At 36.8% G+C, this 13,538-nt stretch overlaps 2 protein-coding genes and 1 pseudogene across 2 annotated transcripts; all 3 read left to right on the top strand.

Moving 5' to 3' along the window:
• The first annotated feature begins 24 nt into the window (after positions 1–24).
• On the top strand, positions 25–3,034 carry LOC113056032 (mitochondrial import receptor subunit TOM22 homolog). The gene is made up of 4 exons (XM_026222483.1): positions 25–303; positions 958–1,076; positions 1,173–1,290; positions 2,028–3,034. Exons 1-4 carry the CDS (start codon positions 211–213, stop codon positions 2,100–2,102), a joined length of 405 nt encoding a protein of 134 aa, XP_026078268.1. The 5' UTR covers positions 25–210; the 3' UTR covers positions 2,103–3,034.
• On the top strand, positions 2,552–6,187 carry LOC113056488 (meiotic recombination protein DMC1/LIM15 homolog; annotated as a pseudogene).
• A 186-nt stretch (positions 6,188–6,373) lies between these two features.
• LOC113056030 (eukaryotic peptide chain release factor GTP-binding subunit ERF3A-like) lies at positions 6,374–13,486 on the top strand. Its single transcript, XM_026222481.1, has 14 exons — positions 6,374–6,718; positions 7,615–7,656; positions 8,740–8,976; positions 9,106–9,139; positions 9,232–9,309; positions 9,646–9,826; positions 10,106–10,260; positions 10,339–10,479; positions 10,576–10,669; positions 11,744–11,824; positions 11,926–12,099; positions 12,193–12,282; positions 12,402–12,570; positions 12,688–13,486. Exons 1-14 carry the CDS (start codon positions 6,553–6,555, stop codon positions 12,738–12,740), a joined length of 1,695 nt encoding a protein of 564 aa, XP_026078266.1. The 5' UTR covers positions 6,374–6,552; the 3' UTR covers positions 12,741–13,486.
• The last annotated feature ends 52 nt before the right edge of the window (positions 13,487–13,538 follow it).

The raw sequence follows: 13,538 nt of genomic DNA, 5'->3' as shown, positions 1-13,538 counted from the left end.
CCTCCGTGTCGATAGATGTCCTAACATGTCTTTGTGCTTCCTTACAAGGAACCGGGGAAGTAAATCCGTCTCACGTGTAACCCAAGTGACCTCAGCTTTATGCGTGCTCTTTGGCTGTAAGTCATTGTGAAGCTCTAAAACATCACCGAGGTCTTTTCACGATTATAATATAACGTCTATATCCAAAAGTGACTAGAGGCATATTTAAAAATGGCCGAGATCCAGGAGCTCTCTCCAGACTCTGACCGTGGGGAGACACGACCCCCCGAAGGCGAGATCGAGGGTGATGAGGAGGACGAAGAGGTACAGTTTTGCTTGACTTTAATAAATTGTGAACATAATAGGAAATTGTAAGGAAACAGACTAAAGTTAGTAGCTTGTTTGGTGCGCGCATAGCCAATATGAGCTATTTAGCCGGTCAAACCTGGCCTAAAATACATAAAACGTTTTATTTATTTATTTATTTATTCATTCATATACATTTTTATATATATATATATATATATATATATATATATATATATATATATATATATATATATATATATATATATACACACACATACAGTGTGTGTGTGTGTGCCATTGTATTTCAGTGAAGAAAGTGACAACATTTCTTTATAATTTTGTATTTCACAAGTGTCACTTGAATAATTATTTGTATAAGTAATTATCAGTTTATATAAATAATCCATTTTAAATAAATCACTGTTATTTCTTGTTCATATTAATAATTAGTAATTAATTAATTAATAATTTGCCATATTTAGTTTTTATATAAATCTTATGTCAATCTTATTATTTCATATACACAAAGTACATCATATTTTAATATTAGACACTGTTGATAGAACCCGTCAATTGTTGAATTGTAATAATAATAAGGTTTTCCTCTGAGTCCCGAGTAAGCCATTTTGACTCCTACTTTGGCTCCTATTTTCTTCCCTTCTCTCCCAGTTGGATGAAACGCTGTTGGAGAGGTTGTGGGGTCTCACGGAGATGTTTCCAGAATCACTGCGATCAGCAGCTGAAGTATCTGCACAGAGTTCACTATCTGTAGCCAAAAAACTTTACAGGTGAGGTGTTGGCAGTTTAAATGCGTACTGTCACATTAACTGTAGAAATAATCTGGATATTTCAGTATTTCTTTTTCATATTCTGCTTTCTTGCAGTTTCTCCCGCTCCGCTCTATGGGTCGGTACTACTTCCTTTATGATTCTAGTTCTGCCAGTTGTATTTGAGACTGAGCGGTTACAGCTGGAACAGCAACAACTACAACAGCAGAGACAGGTAAACAGCACCTGCATAAATACAAACAACTTCCTTGCATTGACATACCTACAGCTGTATGACTATATCTTCTATAACAGTATGGGTTATGTTATATCAAAAAATTATCAATACAAATTAAAGAGTCTTATGGAATCACTTCAAAAACAGCATCACCCTATGGAACAAATGAGTTTGAAACCTGATATGATGAAATCAGTTGTTCTGACACTGAATTCAGATTGGATGAGTCCATAAGGAAATTGATTTTTTTGCATTAACTTCTAAATCTTTTAATCTACTGAAATCCACGAGGTTGTTAATTGATGGAATTTGAGTCTGTTAAAGATAACAGCTTGCATAATTTCAATGGTGGAAAATGACTTTATTCATTTCGTGATTATGCTTCGAAATCTCCACCAATCGGAGAATCATGAAATGCAAATGCCAAAAGAGCTGTACACTGGCATAAAACACTGCTAATGGCATAACTCCTTATGCAACATCATTCAATATTTTCACATTTTTTTCCATTGTTTTTAATTTGAATGTGTCATTTGCAATGCTTCATAGGATTTGTATTTATTTCGTACACAGTCATGCACCTGTGTCTTTTTGTCTTATTTTCAAGTGCTTTTTTGCTTCAAATCAAAGTTTGTGGTGTTATTTACTTTATTTAAAAGCATGCATATTATGTGTCTTTTTCATTGAAATATGAATTAATTTCTCATTTCCATTTCCTTTCCTGGTTTTAATAGATTTTGTTGGGTCCGAATGCTGGCATGTCTGGAGGAATGCCTGGAATGATGCCTCCTGCTCCTGGGAAGCTGTGATGATGTATATATTGTAACATCCTTGAGTTGTAGAAGAAGAAGGGGAAAGAGAGAGGGAGCAGGAACCGGAGAAAGGAAAATGCTGTGGTTGGTCAACATCAAGAAGTTGTTACTTTGTATAGTTTTTGTATACAATGGAGACCTTGATGGATTTTATGAACTTCCCTCTCTTTCTCTGCCTTTCTCACAGAAACATTCTGCATAGACTGTCATCCAAGCTCTGATCTTTTACTCTTTTTTTATTTTATTTTTATTTTTATTATAGCTATCTAATAACATTTCTTTCAGAAATAGACTATAACAGCTGTTGGGGGAAATTTAGACTGTGTTGTAGGTGCATTATATTTCTAAGAGAGTGTTTATGCTGTCATTGTAACACCGGATCGACACTGATGTGCAGAGAATCTATAACACCAGTCAAAAGATCTGTCGTATATATGAGGGTACGCATGGCCAGTATTGATTGTGAAATGTTCTTATTCTTATGAAATTTTCTTTTTTTATGGTTGTTTCTTGGTTTTTTTTTATTCCATAAATGTTAAAAACCTTTAGAAGAGGTTCTCTGCCAGCAGTGTCTTTTAAGGTGATGATGGACTAGGCAGCTTTGTTGAGCAATGTTTCTTGGGCACTTTCCCATTAAGAATGGGCAACAAATGTCTATCTGGATACTTTAGATCGGTCATGTGCCTGTGTCTCAGCTGGTTGCCCATTGCTCATCAACATTACTCACAAAGTTGCCCTGTGTATCATCACTTTTACAGGTAGAACTATTATCATGCAAAGCTTCTGCAATGTTATTCTTCAGACAAAAGCCATACAGTGTGCAGAACCATTGTGAAATAATAATAAAAAAAAGTATGTTTCAAAACATTGTAATTTAGTAATAATAATGTTTGCTCCACATGACAGGAATAAAAACAAGTTCTCCAGTGTCCTTGTCTTATGCCTATACTTTTTATTACGTAATATATATATATATATATATATATATATATATATATATATATATATATATATATAATTTTTTTTTATATATATACTTGAGTAGAACTAGACTGGTGAAGTGCGCCTCACAAATTCATGCAAATAAAAGTCATATTTTAGTTGGACACTCCAGTGATGAGATGATAAAAAATAGCTATTTTTTAACCTAATACTAACAGCAAAGGACAGTTAACAAGGAATAAAATAAGCCCCCAGACAAAACTATTTCCTCATAAAAATTATTATTTGCCCTTTTACAGTTTTGTGTAACATGATAAAAAATTCCCCCTTAGGAATCCTTTTACAAGACATTGAGCTCCCACAGAAGCATGGAATTGTAAGTGATAATAATGTTATTAAAGTTATGATAATGTCATCGTTATGGTGGCTCTGATTCCTATCCCTCAGTCTTAAGAACGTGGCTGAAATCAAGAAACTGAAGTCTGTAGGCATTTGTACTGTGAAAGGCATCCAGATGACCACACGCCGTGCTCTGTGTAATGTAAAGGGACTGTCTGAGGCTAAAGTCGACAAAATAAAGGATGCTGCTGGAAAATTGCTGGTAATTTAATGGGGCTTCTTGGAATTTATGTAACACATTTATTTGATGAAGGAGATTGAATTTATGTAGTGTGCATTCATTAAATATGGTCTTCTTGAATGCAGATATGTGGATTTCAGACAGCATCTGAATACAGTATCAAAAGGAAGCAAGTGTTCCACTTCACAACTGGCAGTTTGGAGTTTCAGTAAGAAATAACAACCTGTTTATAGCCATAAAACACAAAGCTTCACAGATGATGTGGAGGAAAAAAAAACTAGATATCGTGGTCACAATTTAACTAAAAGAAGGGAAGGAATTAATGAAACATGACCAAACAGTAAGTTGTAGGAACAAATTCTTAATTCGTGGCCACAAAATCCATATTTCCTACATCGTATATGGAGCATGTACTAAAGAAGGGTTTAACATTTTGTCTGTTAAAAGTCACATGACAGCAGAAATGCTTTATTCATATTTTGTTCAGCAAACTCCTCGGAGGTGGTGTTGAGAGTATGGCTATTACTGAGGCTTTTGGTGGTATAGTGCCGTTATGATTATGATTACATTTTCTGTTCATTGGTTCTGCCAAAATTACATTGTTTATATAAATCGTTTCCCTTGCTTCATTTAGAATTCAGAACTGGAAAGACTCAACTCTCTCATACACTGTGTGGTACGAGCAAAAATGGATCTTGTGGGAATGTTAAAAGTGGAATTTAAATCTAATTTTTAATCCATTAACGTCACTGCATTTTTATTGTTCTTAAGTAACCGCTCAGCTTCCTGATGAATATGGGTACACAGGAGGAAAGATAATCTTCATCGATTCTGAAAACACCTTGTATCATTTCTGCATTTGCTTGCTTTGTCACATTCCTTTAACTAATCCTATTCAATGTGGAAAAGCCATATTGAACTTTTTTCTCCTTAATAATTGTAAACACCAGTCGGCCTGAGAGGTTGAAGGACATAGCTGACAGATTCCACATGGATCATGAAGCTGTACTGGATAATGTGCTATATGCACGTGCATATACAAGTAAGAACATATCTCTCAGAACTTTTTTCTCAAAGTTTTGAAATGTTGTTTCACTTTAGAGTTTAACAGGCCAGCAAAAAAAGTGTTTTTCATTCATAGGCGAGCATCAGATGGAACTGTTAGACTTTATTGCAGCTAAGTTCCATGAAGAAGGAGGTGTCTTCAAGCTTCTGGTAAAATAGAATAAAGACACTTTCTGAGGTCTGATTTTTAGGAAGTGATTTTACTTAATTTTGTTTGCAATCAACAATTAATTTTCCATAGATAATAGACTCAATCATGGCTCTGTTCCGAGTGGACTTCTCTGGAAGAGGTGAGCTGGGTGAGAGACAGCAAAGCTTGCACAGATGCTCTCCAGGCTGCAGAAGATCTCTGGAGGTCTGCAAAATCATCTTCCATTATTCCATTATATATATATATATATATATATATATATATATAAAGACTACTCGTATAATAGACCTGACAATAAAACTGATGATAGTGAAGTTAGCTCTTGATTTTGACATGTTAACTTTATTTTTGGACTTTCATTTAATTAGTACTATATCATTTGTTGGATACAGAGTACAACGTTGCAGTGTTTGTTACCAATCAGATGACTGCAGATCCAGGTGCTGGAATGACGCAAGTAGGAACACAATACAAAATGGAAAGAGAATGTTATTGTTTTTTTAAACTGATTATTATGATTTTAGATTTCAAGCAGATCCCAAAAAGCCCATTGGAGGACACATACTAACACATTCCTCCACCACACGTATCAGCCTGAGGAAAGGACGTGCTGAATTGAGAATTGCCAAAATATTTGATAGGTAATTTCAATATTTTCTTAATACCACTTTACAATAAGGTTCCCATTACTCAATATCAAGTAATGCATTAACTTCCAATGAGCAATGCAAAATACAACTGTTCATTGTTAGTTCATGGTCCATTAAATAATATTAACAACTGTTATTTTTAATATTGTATTAGTAAATGTTAAGTAAGATAAATAAATGCATTAAGATATTTTTGTCATTACATTAAGTTAATGTTAACTAATGCCAGCAAATGCAACCTATTGTAAAGTGTTACAACTCAACTAAGGGGAACACATACAATGCACAATTGATACAGACATTAAAATTGTTAGGTGAATATAGTCCTATATTTAGACCGTTTTAAAATATGATTATCTGCTTCTGCTTTTCTACAGCCCTGACATGCCAGAAAATGAGGCTACTTTTGCCATCACAGCTGGAGGAATAACAGATGCCAAAGACTGAAATCTGCACTGAATGCATACTACTTAGCATGTTACAAGTTTCCCATTACCTCAATGCCTCAGTTTATTCATGATGTTCAGATTGAACCAGTTGTATCTATTTCTGTACTTTAGATCTGTTACCTATCTGTTTATACATTGTATTTATACATTACACAGCTGTTTATGTATTGTGATAATTTAAAGGTACAGAATTATTTGTACAATGCTAATTTAATTCAACTAAAAACGGTTGAATAAAAACTTAATTTCAAATATTTACTGTTAATATTATATTTGCATTTCTTAACGCTGTACTTTACCATAACATTACAATAATGGCCTTAATTTGAAAAGCTGTTGATGTGGCTATAATCACACGGTCGCTGCTTTCACACTCCACGTTTCTGCACTGCGCGCACGCACAGATCCAGGATCAGCTAACGTTAACTAGCTGCGCGTCCATGGTGTCGTAGGAAGACTAGACGCCTCATGCTCCATTTCAGCATTTCCCAAAATCCCGGTTTACCTGAAATAGATACTGAATTAACAGTAGATTTGGTTTTGGTCAAACCCGGTTCGTGGGTCATAGTGCAACCCGCCAGAAACGTCAACTCTTCGAGTTAAAGCCAGTATGGACTCGAGAGACACAGCCCCTGATTCGTGGGAACAGGAGGACGATGTCGAGGCCACGGCTGATACCGAGCTTCAGTCCGCCTTCACCGGGCTCAACGTGGACGCTGCGGAATTCGTACCATCCTTTGTTTCCCGAGGTTCACCGGGAGACGCCACGTCTGATGGTAAACTGTCAACGTTAATAAACCGACTTACAGCATTAATGAGGTGTGCCCATAAAAGGGCTTTGAGCTGGAAATGTTTATAGCAGGCTAGCCGGGGAGACGTTGGCGGTTAGTTGAGCGATATGTTTACCACAGTCGAGTGAAGACTTTTTTTTTTGTACATAGCCAGTTGTACGTTACTACTTCTTAAAATGTTGATTTGGACAACTTCAATACACATTGCTGCTGTCATGAACTAATACCCGGCTAGCCTTGCGTGTCCGACTTCACACCAGGATATTTCCTGTTTCTCCCCTTCATCGATTCTATTAGTTAATACAGGATGGTAATAGTTTCCTTATTAAAATGTTTTACACGGAAATTAACAAGGAACTTTTTTTGGTATCATTAAAATGATGTGTATTTACACGAACCAGCTGTTTTAATCTAAACGCCCCCTCACGGATGCTGTGCTGGGGATGTCACATGACCAGCTGTCGTCAGTGTTGCCAGATCTCGCGAGACAAATAATCAACCAAGTATGTGAAAACAAACCCAAAACAAGCGACTATTTCTACGGGCCCCCCCCATCCCTAGGTTCTGGGAAGAGACATTTTTTTCTCCTATTTTGGCAACACTGGCTGTAGTTCAATTGTTAATACTACTATTAATAACAGACAGATGACCTGCTGATGATTGTCTGTTTCAGGTTATGTAGATTAGTCTGTAAATTGCAAGTTCACACTAGCTTTGGGAAAATAATTTTCTGTTTGTACATTGAAATGATACCTATTTTACTTTTGTCTCAATAGTGATTAAAACAACCTAATTAAGTTGTCTGCAATTCTTAAAAACAGATTTATGGCATTATAATCTAATGTTATTCAGTTATCACCCCCCTGTGTCTCTGTCCGCAGACACCGATGCAGTGGCCAGCATGGAGATCTCAGAACCAGTGGGTATGTTCAAACCAGACTGTGCTTCTCTGCTTGGGTTTTGTGTTCTGATATAGTGTTGCACTGCCTCTAATGCTGCTTCATCAGCCATACAGAGGGCAACTTGGGCTTGTCACATCAGCATGCATGTGCTCATATTACAGGCCTTATTTATCTGTACTTACACCTCCAACCACAGCTACTGACCAAGAGAAGCAGATGACAATGTTTCCATGAATGGAGTAGTGCTTATTCATTTAACCCTGTTTCCAGCTGTACACATTATGTAAAGCATAGATTTTCATACAGCTGCAGTTGTGTTTGGTGAATCAGTTGTTACCTTGCTTGTTCTCCGAAGTGTATAATATACGGTACAATATTTGTAATGGCATATAAATCATTGCTTTGAAATTCCTTTCCTGTCCTCTTCAAATCTTTTTATTTTGTAGTGGTTCCTTACCTTTTTGACTCCAAGGCCCCACTTTATCCAAGATAATTCCCTCATATCTAAGCCGATATGTATTTCTGGTACTTTAAATGTAATGCATATAAATAAATAAAAATTCATTTTAAAATTATACATCTTTGCATCTTATAGATAAGATTTTAATTTTATATAATTTGAATATTTTAAGTTAATTTAAATGATATTTATTTACGTTTTTCGAGGCCACCTAGTGGACCCCGGCCAACTGGTTGAGAACTACTGGCTTATAGTTCACCCAGAAATTAAAATTCGGCCATCTTTTACTCACCTTCATGCTGTTTCACACCCATATGACTAATTTTCTTCTTCAGAACCTGAAAAGGAGAAACGCTGTGTTGGTTGCTCCTTTACGTGCAAAGGCGAATAAAGCTTTCACCCTTTAGCAAAAGCACCATACATGTATCCCACAATAAGTAGTCAGTACAATTTCAGTTAATTAATCATGCATTCACAAATTGGTTTAAATGTGAATTAATAAACGGGTTTAGATTTGTCTTAGTTTTAGCATTTTTGTGGGCTCGTCTCTGCATTTTCCAGGAGCAGGTCAGTGTTTTAGTAAATCTTAGTCTTGAATCCTGCATCCATTAAACACATACGTGGTCATGTGACTGTCCCTACAGCTGCGGTTGAGAATGGAGAGACGGATGACAGTGCAGTGGAGACGTGGGAGCAGAAAGGAGAGCCGGATGAGGAGGAACCAGAAAGTGGATCCCCGACGGACACAGGATTTTGTGGGGATGAGGCACAGGACGAAATTATGGAGGAGGATGAGGAGATGCCGACTCCCAAGCTGCCTCCTCCTCCACCGGACGCCCCTAAGAAAGAACACGTGAATGTAGTGTTCATAGGACACGTGGGTATGTGTTGTGTTGGAATACACAGTTTTAGATTTTCTTTGTAAAAACGTCTGCTTATCTAGCAAGTATTATATCCAGAATTATTTAATTGATTGAGTTTATTGTCTGATTTGTTTTTCTTTTGTACAGATGCAGGCAAGTCTACAATTGGTGGACAGATTATGTGAGTCAACCATGGTCTTGGCTGACCTAACGTCCTCTTATACATTATGATATATAATATAACAGCTGCATATTTAATTGTTTTTCATTAAGGTATCTAACTGGTATGGTGGACAAACGAACGCTGGAGAAATATGAACGGGAGGCAAAAGAGAAGAATAGAGAGACCTGGTAAACAGACATTGTTTTTAATGTCTTTTCATACACTGCTGACTATAAAAGGATGGTCTCTCATTAAGTTTCTTATGCTCACCAAAAGTATCAAAAATACAGTAATATTGTGAAATATTATTAAATTCAAAGATAACTATTCTAATACAATTTGAAATGTAACTGATTCCTTTGGCAAAGCTGAGTTTTGTCTAAGATAAGCAAACCTTATGGCATAGTCATTCTTAGATGTCTATGTGAGCACATCAAATATTCATGTCTTTTTGAGTGAAATGTTTGCTCTCATGATGCAGACTGGGTTGAAATGATATCTCATACTTCTGTTTGTCCCTGCAGGTATCTTTCCTGGGCTCTAGACACAAACCAAGAGGAAAGAGACAAGGGGAAAACAGTAGAAGTTGGAAGAGCTTACTTTGAAACTGAGAAAAAGCACTTTACTATTCTTGATGCCCCAGGCCATAAAAGCTTTGTACCCAACATGATTGGAGGGGCATCCCAAGCTGACTTGGCAGTGCTGGTGAGTTCCTCTTGAAACAGCAGGACTGATTATTGCTTCTAGTGCTATATATATATATATATATATATATATATATATATATATATATAGGTGTTAGACCCTGTACAATTAATATTTACTGTATATTTGATCAGATAAATGCTGCCAACTATTTTTTAAACCCCCAAACTTTTGAATGGTAGTGTAGATGTATATTAAAATAAATCAATCTGCAGGTCTTGACTTTATTTTGTCTGGTTTTATTGACAAGACATTTAAGAAAACCTTGCTTTCCTTCAGGTCATCTCTGCCAGAAAAGGCGAGTTTGAGACCGGTTTTGAAAAGGGGGGTCAGACAAGGGAGCACGCCATGCTGGCCAAAACCGCTGGAGTCAAACATTTGATAGTCCTCATCAACAAAATGGACGATCCCACTGTGAACTGGAGTTTGGATAGGTGAATAAAATATACTTCAGACGTTTTTATTCTTGTATCGTGTCCTTCTTTTACCAATTAGCGCACATTTCCCCGCAGATACGAGGAATGTAAAGAGAAGTTAGTGCCATTTCTGAAGAAGGTGGGCTTTAATCCGAAGAAAGACATTCACTTCATGCCCTGCTCTGGAATGACTGGAGCCAACCTGAAAGAATCTTCTGAGCTGTGCCCTTGGTACACGTAAGTATAGCATGTCATTTTTCAGGCTACCATGTAAATATGAAGGTGAAATCAGACTGACAACTGGGAATTTACATTAACTCTGAACTCATATAGGGGGTTACCGTTCATTCCACATCTGGACAGCCTGCCAATCTTCAACAGATCTAGTGATGGTCCCATCCGATTATCTATTGTGGATAAATACAAGGTAAATGAAAGCTGGGATTGTTATCTTGACATTTGATGTCAGGTTTGATGACTTTACAGATGCTAGAACAGTTAAACGCAATCTCACTAAGTACATAAGCATACCGTATTTTCCGCAATATAAGTTGCATTTTTTTTCATAGTCAGGTGCGACTTATTTATACAAATTAATTTGACATGAACCAATACAAACATTACCGACACCAGCCGCGAGAGGGCGGTAATGTTTTCTTTTGGTTCTTGGTTCTAAATAAATTCGATTTATAGTCCAGTGTGACTTACATATATTTTTTTCCTCGTCATGACGTATTTTTGGACTGATGCGACTTATACTTAGGTGAGACTTATAGTCCGAAAAATACGGTAAGTTGCGTAAGCAACGTGCTCCTCAAAACCACATCTGCTGCTCTTAAATAATATGCTAGTGTCTATCAAGAGTGTCTTACTGCTCCAAATACTGCTGTTGTATCAGTTTCTGCTGAGGATTTTCAATTATTTTAATGTCACAGCATGAGGGAGTGTTCTGGCAGGAAACTTATCTAGTAGAATGGAAGAAGGAAATTGTTTTCTCAGCGGTTCTCTTCCCTTTCAGACTAAATGTGTGAGGTATTATAATACCAATAAACTAAACTAGGTCCAGTGTTCAGCACATGTAATGAGATTAAGTTATTTAGCCTAGCCTTGCTAGAGCTGGTTGAACCTTCGTGCTTATTCCTAAAAATTGTACGCTTTATTTTTTGCAAATGAAATCATAAGAATTCATACAAATTCAGAATGTGAAATAGTTACATTCTCTCATGAGATATTTTATTCCATGTTATGATTAGAATTTGAATTCTATACTATTTGTCTAATTGAAACAAATCAATAAAGTTGAAATGCTACAAGTGAATTTAGGCATCACAGCAGTAAAATGTATAGTAAAAAATAAAAAAGAATATTGGTGTTTTTTATGGTTAACTTTAAGTGCGTGTTGAATGATGGCAAAGGTGCATAGCCTAATACTGATCAATATAAAAAACCTCTAACATCGGCAGATAGAGTCTGTAATTCTCCTTAAAAATCTTTTGTGTAGGACATGGGCACCGTGGTGCTTGGAAAACTGGAATCTGGAAGTATCATGAAAGCACAACAGCTTATTATGATGCCAAATAGGGTAAGACTACTGTACTGTTTGTTGTAACCACAATGATTCTTAGCCATTTTCTGGAATTTCCACATTCAGTGTCTGAAACGTTGTTTGTTCTGATTTCCCAGCACACGGTGGAAGTGTTGAGCCTTCTCTCAGATGATGTGGAAACGGATTACGCCGGACCTGGCGAAAACCTGAAGCTCCGGCTCAAAGGCATCGAGGAGGAAGAGATTCTCCCAGGCTTTATCCTATGCAATGCTGAGAACCTCTGCCACTCAGGGCGCACTTTTGATGCCCAGGTAAGGATTTCCACACAATATTGTGTTTCGTTATTTAATTTAGTCATTTTTTAAGCATGACTTAAAGGCTTTTTTCTTTGTTCTTGTTCACAGATTGTCATTATTGAACACAAATCCATAATATGCCCAGGTTACAATGCAGTACTACACATCCATACCTGCATAGAAGAAGTGCAGATAACAGTAGGTGTTTTTGTGTGCACTCCTAAAAAATTCAGACATAAAAGGTGTAAACTCAGAGCTCTGTGGTTTCGTAGCCTAAAATATTTAACTGTTATGTTCCTAAAACCCTCCACAATTAGGCGTTAATCTGTCTGGTGGACAAGAAGACAGGAGACAAGAGCAAGACTCGCCCACGCTTTGTCAAACAAGACCAAGTATGCATCGCCCGTCTTAGGGCCGCAGGAACTATCTGCTTAGAGACTTTTAAAGACTTTCCTCAGATGGGACGTTTCACCTTAAGAGATGAGGGTAAGATATTAACTAAATCTAATATGATAATTCAAACATCACATTTCCAGCAGTTTGCAGATCAAATACATTTAATGACGTAATATCTAAAGATGTTTTATGTATTTTTTTTTTAAGGTAAGACAATCGCAATTGGCAAGGTGCTGAAGTTGGTACCTGAGAAGGACTAAATGCAGATTGAAGGACTTCCCTGGTGCACTCTGGGATTGAGGAGGACACAGTGATGTGTGCCTGCCAGATATCCTCCAAACTGCTCCATCTTCCCACTGTGGATCAGTCTAAGAAAATTACTTTGGAAAAAGGACATTATCAAAGTGACCGTATCAATTTTAGGAAGAATATTAATATAGAAAGACAAGCTCAGTGTTACAGCTTTCTCATATTGAGAGCTCAGCTATGCCACTCATGTAGCCCAATTGTCAAAGCCAGTTTCTCTCCACTGGTACATAATCTTAAAATGGATGCAATTTTCTTGTAAGGTATTGACTTTTTAATTTTATGTTAAAAAAACGAGAGCTGGAGTCTTGATGTCATCTCTTTGAAAGGTTAATGCCATTACTGTGTGCCCCATTCAAACATAACATAGATCATTTTCTCTTATAAGAATGCAGGGTCTCTGATTGCATATTACTTTACAGCAGCATCATCTGGGCAGATAGAAGCTGCTGACTGTTTCGTTATGGCATGAAAGGGGTCCATACAGGGTCTAAGCTTGCCAGTACCCTTGCTCTTTACCTGGCAAGTCCAGCAAGAGTCACAATCGTCAAGATCAGGTCATAGAATGACACTTATGTAGAGATGTAATAATGCACAAGCTTGACATGACAAACTTGTCATATCAGCTGGTGTAAATTCTGTATCCTCCTGTTGGGGATGGAAACATCAATCTTCCAAAAAATAAAACACTAAAATGACTTCAAATGAAAATGTTTGTGTTCAATGCCCTGGACCTTGCACTGCTTTTTAGT

Source organism: Carassius auratus, chromosome 37 (assembly GCF_003368295.1).
Source record: "Carassius auratus strain Wakin chromosome 37, ASM336829v1, whole genome shotgun sequence".
NCBI lineage: Eukaryota > Metazoa > Chordata > Actinopteri > Cypriniformes > Cyprinidae > Carassius > Carassius auratus.
The sequence above is the reverse complement of the archived record's forward strand: the minus strand, read 5'-3'. Positions and strand labels throughout refer to the sequence as shown.